The following is a 19,600-nucleotide window of genomic DNA, read 5'->3' as shown; positions in this document are numbered from 1 at the left end:
TAGAGGACCACAGCTGCTCTCAGCATTTCTTCTACCAATCACTTACATTTTTAAAGTGGAACATGTAACATTTTCTACATTTCCTCTTATCCATTCTTTTTTGTACGTTTGGATTTCCTTATATGTGACAACCTTCTATCAGTGATTTCATTTATATATTATCTCCAAACCTAAAGAAGCAATGAATCAGCAATCAGACAAAACTGAAATATCAACTTTTGCACACCTCAGCAGACACAGGACCAGAAGGAGTCTTAGAAACCAAGTGACAGCCTAACAACTAGCTATACAGACAGGGAAAATGGGGACCAGAGAAGTATATGCCTGGGGTGCAGGGTTCCTAGGTAACAGAGCCAGTCTTCAATCTGCCAGCTCAGTGCTCTTTCTACTGTACCATGTCACCTCTGTGCAGTGACCTAGGCCGTGGGGGACCAAGGACCAGCTTGCTCCACCTAGAAACAAAAACTACATAACTTCCTCACACAGACATGGCCCATCTTCACTCCGTCAAGAACTAGGGTTTAGAATGTGTTACAAACCATCAATTTATAGAGCTGGATTTGCACTGGAAGACGACTTTTCTTTAGAACTGGTATTTGGTGGAGAGTATGCATGTCACAGAACCTGGTGGTCTTTATAACACGGGTTGTTAGAAAAGCTAAGCCCCATGTGAGAAAAGTTGCTGTAACAACATCATAGCACCTTTGCTTCAACTTCAAAAGAGAAAAAGGCAATGGTAAAAAGCTTTAATAATAGACTGAATGTGTTTTTATAGGCAACCAATTAGCAGATTAATGAGCCATTTAAATATCTTTACTTAAAACCAATATTCAAGAAAGATGAACCCCAAATGCAGCCTCTTATACTGACCAACATAACTAAGTACGAATGAAGTCAACGGTGCACCCCATCAGCATGCTGCGGTGTATGTCAACGAAATGAGCCCTCCCCGACCCCGAGCCCTGGTCCCCTGGCAAACAGAGATAAATGATTGTGCACTGCGTGATGATACCATTAGGTGAGAACTTTGGTTCATGCAGTCGGCTGCCACAGAGGTTGCACTCAAAACCCGCAGCCCCGGCGCCCGAAGTCAGTCAGCGGCGCAGCTCGCGGCATCAGCCGTGCTCCTTCCACAACACCAGGTGAATACTGTGGTCAGGCATGCTGGTGGCAAAGACCAAGCCCGTGTCATTGTGCCCATCCAGTCCATTCAGCCAGGACGCTTCGCCTGCTAGGAAGCTGGAGCCTCTCTTGGATTTCCTATACTCTGGGAGAGGCCAGCGGCTAATCAGGCTCTCTGTCCGCAAGTCCATGATATACAGGTAGCGGTTGTCAAACAGCAGGGCAAAGATATCTCCAAAGCCAAGCAAGGCCAAGTTTGCTATCTCAGGAGTCTTGATGACCCTACAAGGATGAGAGTTAATAAACATGAACCAGAAGGCACCTGTGCTTCTGTTTATGCTACTGTAATCTTTTCTGGAGAAATTTAAAACCAATGCAAAATTCAAGCAGCAAATTTAGAGTTAAATGAAACATTTTTATAAAAAGGAAAATATGAGGATAAAAAGCTCACCCTCCTTTAGAAAAAAGGCCGGGGAGAAGAGCCCTTCATAATGATAAGGGAATATAACATAGGCATATAAGGAGATGAATATTTATAAAAGCACAAAATGCCCATCTAAGCTGGAAAGGATCTTACAGATTATCTCGTTTAATACGCTCACTTTTAAGATGTGAAAACTGAAGTACAGCCAGGGTAAATAATTTGGCTAAGGATTCACAACTAGTTAGTTACCAGTCAGAACGAGAGAGTAACACTCAACTCTTACCACTAGGTAAAAACTACTATACAGTCATCCCTTGTTATCCAAAGGGATTGGTTCCTGGACGCCCTCAGATACCCAAATCCGAGGATGCTCCAGTCCCTTACATAAATGGCGTAGTACAGCTGGCCCTCCACATCCATGGATGCAGAGCACACGGATATGGAGGGCCGATGGTACTGGCCTAGGGGAACCTCCCCCAGCCCAGAACAAAGACTAAAAACCAAGTGACTCAGACTCAGTGCTTCTCTATTCGGCACGTAGCAAACACAGGTTCCTCTCTAAGAACAGCAGAGGCTGAATATATAAAGTTCCCCCAAATAATTCAGAAACATTTATTAATAGATTGATAATAAGTTAGAGAAAACTGTGAGAGTTGGGAGGACAGCCTTAACCTTCTCAGGTTGGCAGTTCCTAAAACATCGACGACAAAGGCAGAAAGTGGGAGGGACCTTGCCAAACAGGAACACAAATGAAAAAAAACAAAACGAAACGAAACCCTCCGTCTCTCTTATCTGCACATTTAGTAAGGCGAAAAGTTGCTGTCCTCTTTGGAGGCACTAGGAAAAGAGCTATAAGACAAGGGCTATACAAATTCTGCTGTGACAATATATTTAGCCTAGGTGAGACTCCAGTTTATCCTACATCTTAATAAGGACACTACCAACTAGTGTATGTCCAAGAGGTCAATCAGAAGGGACAGGGCCTGGTGACCAGGACAAGCAAGTAACAGCTGAAGAATATGAGCTTGAGGCGGGGAGAAAGCAAAGTGGCAGGGACAGGGAAGCTATACATGATCATCGTCTTTCAATAGTGAAGGATGCGTGAGAGGCCAGGCATCAGGCGCTCTAGCAGAGAGAACGAAGGTCAAAGGGAAAGACCGTTACAAAGGAGCAGATTTTAGTCTGGTATCAGGAAGGGAGGGGATTTAGCAGTGAAGAGTAAGACCTGCTCCTCACACTCAGACAGTCCAAAACAACCTTCTTAACCTGCTTCTCTTCTTCATTTCCTTGCTTGCTCATTCACCCAGCTGCTCAAGCTAGGAAACATGGCAACCATGCAAATCTCAAACCACAAATCCAATCACCAAGATCTACGGATTTTACCTCCTAAACTTTCCTTTAATTTATTCACTACTACCTGAACTGCCCCAACTCTGACCCAGGACATCACCTTTGCCTGCACTGCTACCAAGAGTTTTCAATGGGTGCCCCCACGTCTGCCCTTGGCCCCTTCCAGTCAGTTAACCTCACACTAAAATCTAATCCTATCATATTTTAAACTTTTAAACCCTTCAATGGCTCTCTACTGCACTCACATCTGCCACTCTGGCCTTCTTTCAGTCACTCAAAGGCACCAGGCTCTGGCGTCTCGGGGCCTTTCAGCAGACTCTGCCCTCGCGTCTACAATGCTCCTCACTGCACTCTCGCCCCTGGCGCTTAGTGAAATGCGTCTACTCATCCTTTACAGCTCGGCCCCAATCTCCTCCTCAAAGAAGCTTTCCTTTACTCCTCAAACTAGGCAGGGTCTCAAAGTACCCTGAACACTGTTGCTCTTATCCCAACCATGAAAACACCTGAATGTAGTCAGCTGTTTAACTTAGTCAGCCTTCCCTGAGTAGTCATTTCCACAATTTGGTAAGTGTCTCTGCTGGTTCCCAGTGTACATCACAGTGCCTAACATACAGGCTAAATAAATAATTATCTGCTAATGACTAGAGAAGTGGTGCAGTAAGCATGGGAAAATACAAATTCCTACAAGAGAGAGCCAAAGGAAACTGGGGGAAGCAGCAGGAAAGTCTAGTAAGTCCCACATCATCAATACAAGCAGAAAATGACCAGAAACTTGGAAAACAAGAGTGGCTAGGGGACAGGACTTAAGCCTGAGGAAGTTGAGCTGACTCCAAAGACCCCAGCACAAATGTGCTGCAGGACAAAACACAGGTCCTGACGGGCTCACAGCCTGTCTACTTTGATTACTTTAGAACTGTAAACAGACATCCCTGCAGTGCACTCTGGGCCCTTAAACCTACAAAACCCCACCTGCTGTACTGAGATAACCTAGCTCAAGGGATTGCACCATAGCTTAGCTTTATGGAGCAACATGCTACTATTTGTGCTTTCTTTTCAATTAGCATCAAAGCTTACAGAATGCAACCTGGTCCTGGCAACTGAGGCCACAAGATTTGTACAAGATTTCAAAAAGAGGCTGTTATGTTCATGTTTGAGGGGAAAAAGCAAGAGATAAAATAGCCCCTTTTCAAAAAATAAAAAAATCTGAACTTAGTACTTGCTAGCAGCAAACAATCTTGCAGATTTATTGGTTACAGCTAGTATATTGAAACATCAAAAATTAACAGAACTTTCACCTGGGACTCTGGACTCTATATGCCATTCTGAGTAAGAAGCACGAGAATATAGGATCAAATTAAACCTTTAGAGACTCTCAAACTCTAAGCATTAATCAGATTATAATACCTCTATTCCACCTTGCCTCTTCACCCCTCTCTCCCAAATTTTAATTCAAAACAAAAACAATATTAAACTATCAAAGATCTGATTTTCCCACGGTGACTAAGGTCATATCTGTGGGGAACTGGTTCCAGGACCCCCCTGGATAACAAAATGCATGGACGCTCAAGTCCTTTGTATAAAATGGTGCAGTATCTGCATATAACCTACACACATCCTCCTGTATACTTCAAACCATCTCTAGATTACTTACATCTAATACAATGCAAATGCTATGTAAATAGTTGCTGGTGCATGGCAAATTCAAGTTTTGCTTTTTGGAACTTTCTGGACTTCTTTTTTTTTAATATATATTTTTGATCCTCAGTTGGTTGAATCTGTGGGTGCGGAACCCATGGCCAAATGTACTTCAATTTCTTACTTTGCAAAGAATCAAGTTCTTTCAAAAGTTCCTTCTCTCTGGCTTGCTGGTTCCTTAAGCATATGCCTGCCCGATGATCCAACCACAGATGGATGGATGGATGGATGCTGGACTAGGGTGAGCTGTGGGATATTGGGCAAGGCCCTTATCCTCTCTCAGCTTCAGTTTCCCCATCTATAAAATGAAGAGGTTGGACTAATGTTTTCTGGTATCTGTTCCAGTCTTTCTTTGTCAAAATGTAATTATCAATCATTTCTAGAAATTATTCTGACAGCTTGGAAATCTAACTGGTTAGAAATGTAGGTCTAACTCCAGGAAGACATAAATGAGGTTGTAACTTTACAACCAGAGAGACTGGGCCCACCAAAGTCCTGCGGGCTAGCGGGATCAGATTCCATACAAGTTGACCTCAAACAGTCATGCATAAAAACAATGAAGAAAATGTTCAGTTTCTGTCCCCAGGCCAGCACTTCCTGAAGCATGCTATGGAACACTAATTCTGTGAGCTGTTAACATGTGCTCCTCAAAACCAGGGCTCTATGCACAATACATGTGAAGTACAGTAGGTTAAACAAATTAAAACAGGTTTCTTTATGTACGACTTCTCACACCTATTAGTAATAAAAACCTGTCAGGTCGTCTGCTAGGTCCTCATTACAGGCATTTCATTTAAACTTTACTTTACAGGTGAGACAATTCAGACACAGAAAGGTTAAGAAACTTACATAAAATCACACAGCTCATAAGAAAGAGAACTAGGTCTTAAACCAAGGTTTATTTATCACCAAAGTAGGTTCTCTTAATCACCATATGTCACTGGCTTCCATCAGCCTCCAATATGCTAACAGATACCGCCAGTCTCCAAGAGGGGTCTATGATATACAGTGAATCACAAAATTATTTGTCTACAGACCTCTATTTCTTTCTTTGGAGAGAAACTTTGCAGGTTGTAACTTTCTCCAAGTTTCTCTGTCTTTCTGCTAGTCAGCAGAAAGCCACTCAATCCCTCAACACAGAATTTCAACTGACCAGGAAGTAGAACTTAAAATATTAGAACTAGAAGAGATCTGAAAGATCTTTTCATCCAAACTCTTCATTTTCCAGAGAAGCTGGAAGGGGAATTCAGAAATTCTTAAAGTGGAAGTAACTCAAAGCAAGACGACTTAGAATCTAGACCCTTTACATTCTAACATATAACTCTAATTTAATTACTGCCTTTAAAACATTTTTATGTGTGAGATTTTCAGCACACAACTGATGGACTAAACATTTCCCCAAAGCAAGTTACTAACTGGTTTATGGAAATATTTAGTCTTGCCTTTATTATTATTATTATTTTTTTTTTTTTGCGGTACGAGGGCCTCTCACTGTTGTGGCCTCTCCCGTTGCGGAGCACAGGCTCCGGACGCACAGGCTCAGCGGCCATGGCTCACAGGCCCAGCCGCTCCGCGGCATGTGGGATCTTCCCGGACTGGGGCACGAACCCGAGTCCCCTGCATCGGCAGGCGGACTCGCAACCACTGCGCTACCAGGGAAGCCCTTGCCTTTATTATTAAACTGCAACAGACTGTTAAAGGTAAAGGTCCAAGGGAATATTACCTGAGAATATCATAACTGGCAAAGTCCCACTGGTAGAGACCCAGTGCCGAACTACAGACAATGTATTTGCCATCAAAATGAAGTCTTGGCTGCAGGCAGATACTTCTATCCTCAGAGACAGACAACGTCTTTAAGCACTTACAGTTAATTTCTCTCCCAATTGGCCAAATCTACAGATAAGAGAAAATTAGGAAAGATGAGAGATCACATCACCATAGAAAAGCTTGTCCTTAAACAATGTGGCCTGTGTTTGCTGACATCGAATACAAAGTGAAGTAAACTGGAGAGACCACAGGTTTTACAGCTGAAGCATGGGTTCAAATTCTGATTTGGCACATATGTGTTGCGTAATCTTGGGTAAAATATTTAACCTCTTTGAACCTTAGTTCCTGCAGTGAAGATGGTTAGTGCCTACCATATGGAACAGTTTAAAAGATGCAATAAAAACACATGTAAGAGTGCTCTGTAAACTTTTTTGCAAATTGCTATTATTATGACACAAGTAAATGTTTATGTTTTCATACTTTAGATCTAAGAACTGAGGAGAGCAGGAGATATATGTCTTAAGAAAAGGTAAGAACGCATCGAAGATAAATTTCTGTGGATTTTTTCCCCCTTCATTTACAAATCAGAGTTAGAAACTGCCTAGAACACAGGAAAATGAACAATTCTCTTTCCAGTGTGTTTAAGAGCGCTTAAAGACATTCCTTCCTCCCTTGAAATATTCCCCCCGTGCCACACTCTTTCATAAGGCAAAGTAATGGAGGGAAAAAAACCTCACCTTGATCTCATATTTGTCTGCACTTAAGAGGATGTAGTCTCCAGGGCTGTGCAAGAGAGACTTGACTTTGCACTTTTGCAAGACCACCTAGAAATAATAAATATCCATGTTACAGAAAGATCCTTTTAGTACTGTTCCTACCCCTATGAAAATAGGAAAAAGAGGTCAAAATGATATGGTATATGAGTAATCTATAACTCTATGTTAACTATAACGCAAGTTAACCTTTTTAAGAGTTTTACTATTACCAGATTCTTTAGATTATTAGCAAGACCTAAAAGTGTCTAATGTTGGCAGCATTTACTCTTAGCTTTAGTCTGGAAGCAAACATTAGGACTGACTTTAAAAATTATAAAACGTAAAAAAAAAAAAATTATAAAACGTGACTTCATAAAAAATGTGAGGGATAGGAAAGAAAAAAGTCCATTCACACAGTAGATACAAAGGACCTGTTTTCATAAGCATGTGCATCATAAAGGGAAAGGCACTCGACTTGGGACCAGAATCTGTCATATGTTGACTCTGCAACCTTGCAGGACCATCTAACCTCTTCATTTCTCAGTTTCCTCATCTTTAAAATAGGGGATGGGGCACCTATTATCTCAAATAATTGTAGTGAAAATGAAATAAAACAAAGAAAATAATAATGTAATGGAAGCTAACATTCCATTAGCATGTGGGATAATCTGTAAACACTAGCTTCTGGTTATTTTAGGAATAAATAAGCATAAAGTGAGAGGGGAGGCCAGGCTCACTCATTCAGAAGCCTGGGTTGCAGATTCAAATGAAACTGACAGACCTGCTACTGAGTGCCAGGCACCTTGCTGGGTTCTGTCCCATCATCTCATTTAGTACTCACAGGAACATCTAGCAGATGATGAAACTCAGGCCCTGAAGGGAAGAGTAACTTATCTAAGACATCTCAGTCAGTGTCCTGGCCCCAAGTCCACTGTTTTTAACATAACACCAACTTGTATTATATAACTTTTCTATTTAAAATTGAATGCACCCAGTACAGAATTTTTTTTCCCAATGTTCTTATTGTCCTAAAATACACATAACATAAAACGTAGAATCTTAACCATTTTTAAGTGTACAGTTCGGTGGTATTACTGGTCTTCTCACACAATCACCCACCCAGTCTAAAAGCCACTAGTCATCAGATTCTTTCTTCTTCTTTGCTCCCCATGAGTAAGTTCAGTTGGCTTTACCTTAAAGACACATCCTTCGTGTATGCCCTTCTCTTTCTTTATTGCCACCCAAGTCCAAGCCGTGGGTCTCTTTTGCTTAGACTACTGCAAAAGCCTAACTGGCCACCCTGCATCCACTTGTGCCCCACTGTAACCCATTTTTCACTCAGCAGTTATCTTTTTTTTTTAAATTTGCTTTTAAATTAATTATTTATTTTTGGCTGTGTTGGGTCTTCATTTCTGTGCGAGGACTTCCTCTAGTTGCGGCAAGCGGGGGCCACTCTTCACTGCGGTGCGCGGGCCTCTCACTATCGCGGCCTCTTGCGGAGCACAGGCTCCAGACGCACAGGCTCAGTAGTTGTGGCTCATGGGCCTAGTTGCTCCGCGGCATGTGGGATCTTCCCAGACCAGGGCTCGAACCCATGTCCCCTGCATTGGCAGGCAGATTCTGAACCACTGCGCCACCAGGGAAGCCCAGCAGTTATCTTCTTAAAAACATGAAATTACACCAGACTCTTGCTCAGAACTCATCACTTGCTTTCTACTATACTTACAATAATCCAGAATCCTTAATGAGGTCTAGTAAAGCGTACATGATGGCCCCTCTCCCACACCTCCCCCAACTACAGCACAGCTCTGCTGGCCTTCCAGGGCATCAGCTTATCAAATGTTCTAGGCTCTTTCCCACCCCAGGGCCTGTGCACATACGGCACCCTCTGAAACACTCCATTTACACAGTTACCTCCCATTTATTCTTCACATTTGGCCCCTTCTCTAAAAGCTTTACCTGAATCAAAATGAATTAGACCCTGCACTTTTCCTCCATAGCACTTAACACAATTTGTGAACTTGTGAAATTACTAATAACTATTCCTCCTACTAGACTAACATTCGCATCAAGCCTGGGTCTGTTTTGCTCATTCCTGCATCCTTAGCCCCTCACAGAATAGCACGATAAACTCAAGAAAAGTGTTTCTGCATGGCATTTCCACTTTTTACATGGCTTTTGATTCTCACAGCAATCGTTTTTTTGAAAACTAGAAGACATCACAACATTCTTCTAAAGATCCTGTGCATTTTTGGTTCACTTCTTGCGAGCATTATTTTCTCCTCCTTCCTCCTTCCCTTTCTTCACAATTTATTTAAACTGAAAAACCAAAAAACACTGTCCACCCATTTCTCCCACTCCCCACATCCCACCCCCGGCCTCTGGCAACTACCAATCTGTTCTCTGTATCTATGAGCTTGGCTTTTTTTTCCCCTGTAGAGTCCACCTATAAGAGAGATCGTATGGTATTTGCCTCTTTATTGTCTTACTTCACTTAGCATAATGCCCCTGAGGTCCATCCATTTGTCACATATGGCAAGATTTCATTCTTTTTTTACGGCTAAATAATATTTCAATACATATACCCCTTCATCCATCTATGGACACTTTGGTTGTTTCCATATCTTGGCTATTGTAAATAATGCTGCAATGAACATGGGGGTGCATGTATCTTTCTGAGTTAGTGTTTTCAATTTCTTTGGATAAATACCCAGAAGTGGAATTGCTGGATCATGTGGAAGTTCTATTTTTCATCCTTCGAGGAACTTCCAAACTGTTTTCCGTAGTGGCTGCACCAATTTACATTCCCCTAAAAGTGAACAAAGGTTCCCTTTTCTACACAATCTCACGAACACCTGTTATTTCTTGTCTTTTTGATAATAGTCATTCTAACTAGTATGACGTGATATCTCATTGTGGGTTTTTTCCCCCTAATATTTATTTAGTTAGTTGCCTGTGCTGGGTCTTAGTTGTGGCATGTGGGATCTTCATTGCCACGTGTGGGATCTTTGTTGCAGCATGCGGGATCTTTTTTATAGTTGTGGCATGCAGGATCTAGTTCCCTGACCAGGGATCAAACCTGGACCCCCTGCACTGGGAGCGCAGAGTCTTAACCACTGGACCACCACGGAACTCCCTCATTGTGGTTTTGATCTGCATTTCCCTGATGATTAATTATGCTGAACATCTTTTCATTTACTTGTTAGTTGTTGTTTTCATTTATCATCTATATGTCTTCTTTGGAAAAATGCTCAGATCTTCTGCCCATTTTTTAATCAGACTGTTTGGTTTTTTGCTATTGAGTTGTATGAGTTATTTATCTATTTTGGATATTAGCCCCGATCTGATATATAATTTTCAAATATTTTCTCCCATTCAGTAGGTTACCTCTTAATTTTGTTAAGTTTCTTTTGCTGTGCAGCTTTTTAGTATGGTGTAGTCCCACTTATTTATTTTTGCTTTTGTTGCTTTTGGTGTTAGATTCAAAAAATCATTGCCAAAACCTATGTCAAGATGCTTATGATCTCTTCTTCTAGTCTTAAGTTTTATGATTTCAGGTGTTAAGAAGTTCAAATCTTTATTCGATTCTGAGTTAATTTTTATGTATGGTGTAAGACAGTGGTTGAGTTTCATTCTTTTGTAGGTGGCTGTTCAGTTTTCCCAACACCATTTATTGAAGACACTGCCCTTTCCCCACTGTATATTCTTGGCTCCTTTGTCATAAATGAATTGACCATATATACGTGGGTTTATTTCTGGGCTATCTATCCTGTTCCATTGTGTCTGTTCTGCCAATACCATAGTTTTAACTACTGTATCTTTGTCATATAGTTTAAAAGCATGATGCCTTCAGCTTTGTGCTTTTTCAAGATTGCTTTGGCTTTTTGAGTTTTTTTGTGGTTCCATACAAATTTTAGGATTATTTGTCTTATTTCCTTGAAAAATGCCATTGGAATTTTGATAGGGATTGCACTGAATATGCAGATTGCTTTGGGTAGTAGGGACGTTTTAACAATACCGATTGTTCCAATCCATGAGCACGAAATACCTTTCCATTTATTTGTGTCTACTTCAATTCCCTTCATTAATGCCTTGCAGTTTTCAATATACAGGTCTTTCTGTTATGTACTGGTTAAACTTATTCCCAGGTATTTTATTCTTTTTAATGCAACTGTAAATGGGACTGTTTTCTTTCTTTCTTTTTCTGATAGTTCATTATTAGTGTACAGAAAGGCAACAGATTTTTTGTGTATAGATTTTACATCTTGCAACTTTACATGTAGTTTACAAGTTCTAACAGTTTTCTGGTGGAGTCATCAAAATGTCATGCATCTGCAAATACTGACAGCTTTACCTCTTCCTTTCCAACATGGATCCCTTTTTTTCTTTTTCTGCTCTGTCTAGGACTTCCACTTATATGTTGAATAAAAGTGGCTAGAAACCAGCACAATGTTCTTTTAAAGAGCCTGTACATTTTTCTTCCACTTCTCGCAAGCATTTTCTTTTTTAAAATGAAAATTACTTTTCTGATTTAAAAATATGCTTATCCTAAAGGGAAAAAAGTACTCAATTCCACAAGAAATAATCATCTTCAACATTTTAGTGCAAAAACACATTTAGAAACTGTCGTCATACTCTACATAGTTTTTTGTAAGTAACCTGTTTTATTTGCTCCCTCTACCCACCTAATATATTGTGGGCATATTTCCATGTCCGTAAGTCACTCATTCATTAAACTATTTACTGAGTGTCTTTTACATGCTGGCCACTGTTATACACCATCATGCTTTGTGGTTGTATCTATCCCATCTTATGACTCATCTACCACTTATGAGGCAGCATCTACCATCCTCCATCCCACCCCCAGCTCCCCCACCCTCAGCAAGACTGATGTCAACATTTCTTCTGTAAGTCTTCCTACCTTGGTGACCCATTCTGTGTGCCCGGTGAGTGTGTTCAGGCACGTCCCAGCAGATAAAGCCCATACTTTCACAGTGAAGTCTGCAGAGCCACTCACCAAGATGTCCAGTTCATCATTGTAGTCGACGCTAAACACTAGTATATACAACACACACAAAGTTAAAATACGCCTTTGCCTGTGGGTCTTTCATAGTAGAGTTCAATTACATTTATTCTCCCTAGCTGCCCAACTGTATAATTTCTCAACCAGAACTACTGTAGGAATGATGCTTTCTCAGCTAGCAATTTTATGCTAAAAAATATATCCATTTCAAAATTCTTTTTATTATCATAGCTTATAATTCTAAGGATGAAAAGCTCTTGGAATAGTACGATCTCTTATACTTGTACTAGGTTCAGAGTGAGAGGTAAACCAGTATAGTAGATAATGGCATTTCTTCTCAGGACTGCCTGCCTGATACTACACGTAACTTATCTAGCCTATGCAGGAAAAACAGAACGTAAGTGGACCAACTCATATTTGTACTATTTACTGCAGTAAGATAAAACGTCAAGAGTATAAGCTGCAAAACAATACTCATACTCAAAAAAAGCCAGTGTAATGAGAAAAACAAAACAAAGATCTTAAAGGTCAGACTGAGCCATTCTCTCAAACTGTCTGATTTTCTTTAGAGCTCTATCCCCAGCACCTAAAACAGTGCCTGAGTATAGCAAGTACTCAAATATTTGTTTTTTAAATGCCTGCCAAGCTCTAAAGGAATACTGGGGACCCAAAGATGAAGACACTGCTCTTTTCTTTAAGGAACTCAGACTAAGTGAGGGGTGGAAGAGGAAGTCCAAAAAAAAAGATAAATAAATGTTTACCTCTTGCTAGGGAAACACCAAGGAGAATGACTAACTCTGCCCAGGGGTATCAGGGAGGACTTCAGGGAAGAGGCGATATTGGAGATGGGCCCTGAAGGATGAGTAGAATTTATCAAGAAAAGAAAGAGAATACTGCAGGTAGAGGGAACAGCAAAGGCATGGAGTTAGGTAAAGCCACAGCAATGTCCAGGGAACAGCAAAGAGGAAATTTTTTAGAACAGGGCTCTCAAAGCTGACCAGGTATAAAATCACCTGGAATTCAATGTACAACCCTGGACACTGTGGAATATTACACTCAGTTTGATATATAAGTTCCATGTTAAATCATATATCTTCAAAATATTAATTTCTACAACAAACAAGTGGTAGCAGAGAAGACTGAAGAAAAATGTACAGGATGACAAACAAAATGGGGGGGGACTTGGTTTTTTGCCACAAAACATCTAGGTTTACATTAAAGAATTACTGAGTACCAGGTACGGTGCAAGGAATTCAGGACCTAAGTGTGAATAAGACACGCAGGATCCCTGTCCTTCTGGAGCTTACAGGTTGGTGGGGAAACAAGGTTATCATACTTGTATTGATATGGTAAGTGTTAACACACGTATTGGGAAACCTACAGCAGAGAAACTCAACCTGTTTAGGGAGTACAGGAAGGCTGATCATAAGTGTCTCAAGAGCATAGACTATGATTCTCAGGGGCTAATGCAGTGGGTAAAGGGCAGAAAGGAAGAAGGGAGCAGCTGCACAAGAGGCTGGGAACTACATCAACATGATTTCTGCACAGAGTTCCAAAATACAGTGAAGCAGAGGGAGAAGCTCAGATCTGAAGGGTACGTTCAAATGACCAGTTTTTTACAAACTAAGGATGCTGTAAAATTATTGTCAACCAAGCTTCAATTTGATGTAATCTGTATAGTCACTCCAAATGATTTCCAGTCCTAATTCTACAAATAGAGTGGACTGAATTTACAAGTGTAGCACTTACTCAATTTGGAGGTATGGAATCTGATCAAAACAGAGGGGGCTGACTGTTCAGTAGGATATAAATGAAATAGGGGAAAAGAAGAACTGCCTCTCCTAGCATAAGGGTATAAAGGACATAAGAGTTAAAAAATGGGCCAAGGAAAAGCAAAATTAGGGGGAAAATTCCAAAAAAAGAGTAACTTGAATAAAGGGATTAACTGTAGTGACTGAGAAAGAAATTGGGGGAAAGACAGGTTAAATTAAAAAACAAAAACAAAAAAGGGATCACATTCTTGGCTCCTGGCTTTAAGGAATGAGGGTAAAGTAGCTGTTGAAACCCTTGAAGAAAGGCAACCCACCCGCCCCCGTGTGCCCCCGGAAGTGCTGGGTCCTGGCTCCGGAACTCCATTCCCAGCAGGCCACAGTGTTGTCAAAGGAGCCTGTCACAAGCTTCTGCTCATCAAACTTCACCGCTGCACAAGTGTGGGTCTGGATGCCATAAACACACTGCCCTGTGCTCACATCCCATAGTTTTGCAGACAAATCATCTGACCCTTCAAGAGAAAAACAGGGAGGTTAGTAAGAAAACAAACACTAAAGAAGGAAAATCAATTCCCCAAACCATAGTATTCTTAAAGGAGAACCTTAACAGTCACCTCCTCTAGCACTCTCACTTAATAGCTGGGAAAACCAAAGCGTGGAGACAGTAACACAACTTGCTCTGGGTCACCAGAATACTGTTAACAGCCCTGGGACTGAATCCAAGTCTTTTGGTTTAGTCCTTTTCCCTTAACTTTCCAGGTTATAGCGTGGTGTTAGACTAAAGCACCCCTTGGTGCTTCCACTTGTAAATTCTCCCAAATTTTTGGCTATCATGAGCTCTCTGATTTAAGCTCAAAATGGTGGGTACCACCTATGACTGGATGTGTACACTTGCATGCCTGTCCATTACCCAACAATTCTGAACAAATAAAGAATGGTGAATAGTAAAGTTGTCTGCTGGAACATGTTCTACTCTAAGGCAAATCATAGATAAGCCTCCAATCACTGGTTAATTTCTGCAAAGACTAACTGCTAATTTCTTGAGCCATCCTGAAATATGTGAAGGAACTTCAAAGAAAACTAGACATAAATTATTCTCAGACGTTCACAACAACTCAACAAAGAGCTTGTAAAGCCTCTTAAGATTCTGCAGAAAAGAGGGTAGGTTTTACTTCTGCCTCTGATGAAAATATTATACTGATTATGGTGACAATTCAGGACTTTGTCTTAATCACATTTAAAATCCTAACGATGAACACATGTCTCACAATTTACCTGTATAAAAGTAAGAATAAGAACTGACAAAGAGGGAATTCCCTGGCGGTCCAGTGGTTAGGACTCTGCGCTTCCATTGCAGGGGGAACAGGTTCGATCCCTCATCAGGGAACTAAGATACCGCATGCTACACAGAGCAGCCAAAAAAAAAAAAAAGAACTGACAAAGAAAAAACCATTCTGAAGCTACAAAAATGTAGTCCCTGTAATAAGGACATGGTATCTTGGAAAAGCACCAACTGATCAGTTTTCTAAAAGTTTAAATGACTAAATAAAGTTAGTCACAATGCCACCTTTAAGGGTTGATCAAGAGCCACTGTTTCAGACAATGGAAAAATAGCTATCAGTTATGAAAGAGGCAGAGTATGAATTTCAACTGGGACAAACCCTATGAGAGCATACTGAAATGAAGACTATATTTGTTGTTATTTTACTATTTAAGGATTCAGTTTCCTCTCTATAAAATGAAAGGCGAGATTTGGCTGGTGGTTCTCAATGGGCATATGAGGTATCAGAATCTACTGCGGAGCTTTATCAAAACACACGTGCAGGGCCCTATCTTCACAGATTCTAACTTAGAACATCTGAGGTAGGATCTAATTACTGTAAAAGCTTGTTAGGTGATTCTAATGTATTAGCAGTGCATTAAGAACCAATAATCTAGAACAATACCGTCCAATAGAAATATAAGGCAAGACACATACACAATTTAAATTTTTCTAACATCTACTTTAAAAAGTACAAAAAAAAGGGGACTTCCCTGGTGGTGCAGTGGTTAAGAATCCGCCTGCCAATGCAGGGGACATGGGTTCGAGCCCTGGTCCGGGAAGATCCCACATGCCACAGAGTAGCTAAGCCTGTGCGCCACAACTACTGAGCCTGTGCTCTATGAGCCCGCAAGCCACAACTACTGAGTCCACGTGCCACAACTACTGAAGCCTGCCCACCTAGAGCCCGTGCTCCACAACAAGAGAAGCCACCAAACGAGAAGCCCACACACCGCAATGAAGAGTAGCCCCCGCTCGCCACAACTAGAGAAAGCCCACGCGCAGCAATGAAGACCCAACACAGCCAAAAATAAATAAATTTATTTTAAAAAGTACAAAACAGGGAAAATAATTTAATATTTTTAACTCAGTATGCCAAAAATATTATCATCTAACATGTAATCAATATAGAAATTAATGAAATAGTTTACATTCTAAGTCTTCAAAATCCAGTGAGTACTTCCTATTTCACATCTCAGTTTGAACTAGCCGTATCTCAAGCGCTCAAAAGCCATACGTGTTGAGTGGCTACCACACTGGACAGCACAGGTCTAGATAATCTTTAAGGTCCTCTCAGCTTTTTGGTCCAGTCAGCATTTTGTGACTATATTTCTAGGAAGCAAAGCAGGAAAAGAAATCATTTCAGATCCTATCTTAGCTTGGTTCTGATTTATTGCCTGTGTTCAGCCAGGGTCTCATTCATTCATTCATTCAACCCATATTTAGAGAACTTGTGTGTCAGGCAGGGCTCTTGCTCTTATGGTGCTTAGTCTTCCTATGAAGACAAAAAGGCTAAACAAACAATAACACTTCAGTACAGTAAGTGGTGGGCAGTACAAAAGCCCATAGCAAATACAAGGGGGGGATAAAAGGAGAAAGCGCCCCAGGTGAAGCTCCACTGAGTTTACAATCATGCACCTCAACATCGAGGTGTTCCATGAACATGTCTCAGGAGATGGAGCGACTGGCTCCACAGCTATATCCTCTACTCTGCTGTTAAGCCGGGCTGTGCTGTAGGACTGTTGGAAGAAGGAATTTCATGGCTTAAAAAAACCCCCCAAACTTTCAGGTATTAACTAGCTGAAATCTAAAGGATGAATAAAGTAATCAGCACCCTCTCCCCAACCGAAAAAAGCAGTATATGCCAGAGCTCAGCCAAAATTTCTGTAAAAGACTAGACAGTAAATATACTAGGCTTTTTGAGCCCTAGAGTCTCTGTGGTAATTACTCCACTCTGCTGGATCCAGCCCCTGCAGTTCGTGGTTTACCAATCGCTGGAATATAACTATTAAAGCACCTATTAAATATCCCTATATATTACATAAATATACGTGACTAGGCATTGGGGTCGATTCATAAAGAACGACTTGAATCCATTATAAAAGCTACCTAGGAATTATTTACAATGTTTGTCAAAATGCATTGCCTAAAACATGGACACTGATAACAGTTCGGTATGACTGGGAAATAGTGGCAAGGTTAGGCTGGAGAACTCGGTCGGGAGGATGTTTAACTATGACCTTATCTGCATTTCTGAAAGATCACTATGGCTGCATCAAAGAAAATGGTTTGAAGGGGAGCAAAACTGGAAGCAGGAAGGCCAGTTATAAACTAGGAGGGGGGATAAAGAAAACGTGGCCTATACATACAAAGGATTATTATTCAGCCTTAAGAAGGAAGGAAATTCTGACATACGTGACAACATGGAGGAACCACGGAGACATTATGCTAAGTGAAATTCAGTCAGTCACAAAAGAACGAACACTGTAAGATTCTACTCTAGGTACTCTAGGTACCTAGAGTAGTCAAATTCAGAGACAGAAAGTAGAATGGTGGTTGCCAGGGGCTGCAGAGGAGGGAATAGGGTGTCATTGATAATGAGTACAGTTTCAGTTTGGAAAGATGCTAAAAGTTCTGGAGATAGATGGTGGTGATGTCTGCACAACAATGCACTTAAAATGGTTAAAATGATAAATCATACAGTTTACCACAATCTGATAAAAAAAGGGAAGGAGATTATCTAAATTAATTATTTAAACTAGTTTATATAGGAAAACATGAGGCCATTCAGTTTTACACCCTAATAAACATCAGAAAACAATCAGGTTGGGTAAAGAGGTTGTAAATGATACAGTGTAGAGGAAAGTGAAAGGGAACTAAATGTAGGCTATTTTTCATTATATAAAAGGGAGAAAAAGCCCTCTCAACTCACAAAACAATCTTTGATATAAAAATTACAGAGATGGGTAATGTAACAAAGGTAAGCAGAAAAATGAGCCGTAACCCAAACAGAGTAAGCTATCTTATCAAGTTAAGTTTAAATATTTAACTGGTAGAATCAGATCTCAGCTCTCAAACCACCCCTCTGAGTTATCTGACTCTGTTAACCAACTGAATAAACATTTACCAGTGCCTCTTCAAGTCAGGCAACTTTCATTCTCCTTCTTGAAACTCTCTTCATTACCCTTGTTTCTTTACCTCTCCCCTTTCTCTGAGTACACACTCAAAGGATCCTCCTATGCTCTATCTTCTCCTCTCTCCATCTCCTTTTAAAATTTCACTTACGCCATAGCTGTGATGTGACTAACTCCTAAATCATTCTCTCTAGCCCTGAGCACTCTCCAAAGCTCTCACCCAGCATTTCCAGATACTGTGGGAATCTCCACTTAGACATCCAACTGAATTCAGTTCATCCCAAATTGAATTCCATCTATCCTCTTGAATTTATCCCTTCATTTTCTATTCTTTTACTACTACTACTATCTTCCTAGTTATACACGCAGCTAGAAGCCTTCAGCCATTTTTGAAATCTCCCTATTCCTTACCACATACCCAATTCATTGACAAATCCTGTCAATTCTATTTCAATAGCTGCTCTTCTCTGCAACTGCTACTTTTAAAAATCTCTACCCTGACTATCCTATATCTAGACCTATTTAAGCTCATCTAAACTGCAAGACTAGTCATTTCAATTGCAAGCGCAAGATGTGTCTATGTCAAAGGGTATCAACAGAATTAGTATCATCTCCTAGGGGGAACACTTCAGAAATTTCTAGGGTGGCTTCACTGTCACAATGAGAGGACATTACTGGCATCTACTGGGCAGAGTCCAGGAATGCTGGACATCCTGCAATGTTTGCAGAGCACAAAAAGAATCTGTATTCTGTATGACATTCCATAAGGTTCTGCCAGATATTTGTAAGTGAAAATCTTAGTTATCTGACTGAACCTAAAATCTGTTTTACAAAGAGTATTAGCAGTTTAACTGTATACCTAATTTTCTATGAGTGTAACTACCAGATAAATTGAGGAACGACGTACTTTCCTGGGAACTCTGCTAAGAGTCTTTCACCATTTGAAAAGATGGTGTCACAGATGATACAAAATACAACATGATACAAATGTGTGACACAAACACAACATTCTGCATTCACAGCTGTCATGTTCACAGTAATAGTACACATAGGTGTAAACATCTGATTACTTTACCACCTTCTAAGCCATGCTTGAGCACGTGTTCAATATGTATTACTTTAAATCACAGTCCTCTTATTTCTCCTCTGGATCAAAGTTTGGGTATTATATTGATTTTTAAAATGTGTACTTATAGATAAGTTACTTCCATGATTTTTACTTCATGATAGGAGAATACTG

At 40.5% G+C, this 19,600-nt stretch overlaps 1 protein-coding gene across 2 annotated transcripts in view; it reads right to left on the bottom strand.

Annotated features, from left to right (window-relative positions):
• Positions 1–730: 730 nt before the first annotated feature.
• FBXW2 (F-box and WD repeat domain containing 2) overlaps positions 731–19,600 on the bottom strand; it is a 27,752-nt gene continuing 8,882 nt past the window's right edge. For both annotated transcript variants that reach the window (XM_060154496.1, XM_060154495.1), the window contains 5 exons: positions 14,223–14,417; positions 12,035–12,168; positions 7,096–7,182; positions 6,315–6,484; positions 731–1,404 (listed from right to left, as the gene is read on the bottom strand). In XM_060154496.1, coding sequence (XP_060010479.1) covers positions 1,116–1,404; positions 6,315–6,484; positions 7,096–7,182; positions 12,035–12,168; positions 14,223–14,417 — 875 coding nt within the window. In that variant the 3' untranslated portion in view covers positions 731–1,115. The remainder of the gene's footprint in view (positions 1,405–6,314; positions 6,485–7,095; positions 7,183–12,034; positions 12,169–14,222; positions 14,418–19,600) is intronic.

Source organism: Lagenorhynchus albirostris, chromosome 7, assembly GCF_949774975.1.
Source record: "Lagenorhynchus albirostris chromosome 7, mLagAlb1.1, whole genome shotgun sequence".
Classification (NCBI taxonomy): domain Eukaryota; kingdom Metazoa; phylum Chordata; class Mammalia; order Artiodactyla; family Delphinidae; genus Lagenorhynchus; species Lagenorhynchus albirostris.
The sequence above is the reverse complement of the archived record's forward strand: the minus strand, read 5'-3'. Positions and strand labels throughout refer to the sequence as shown.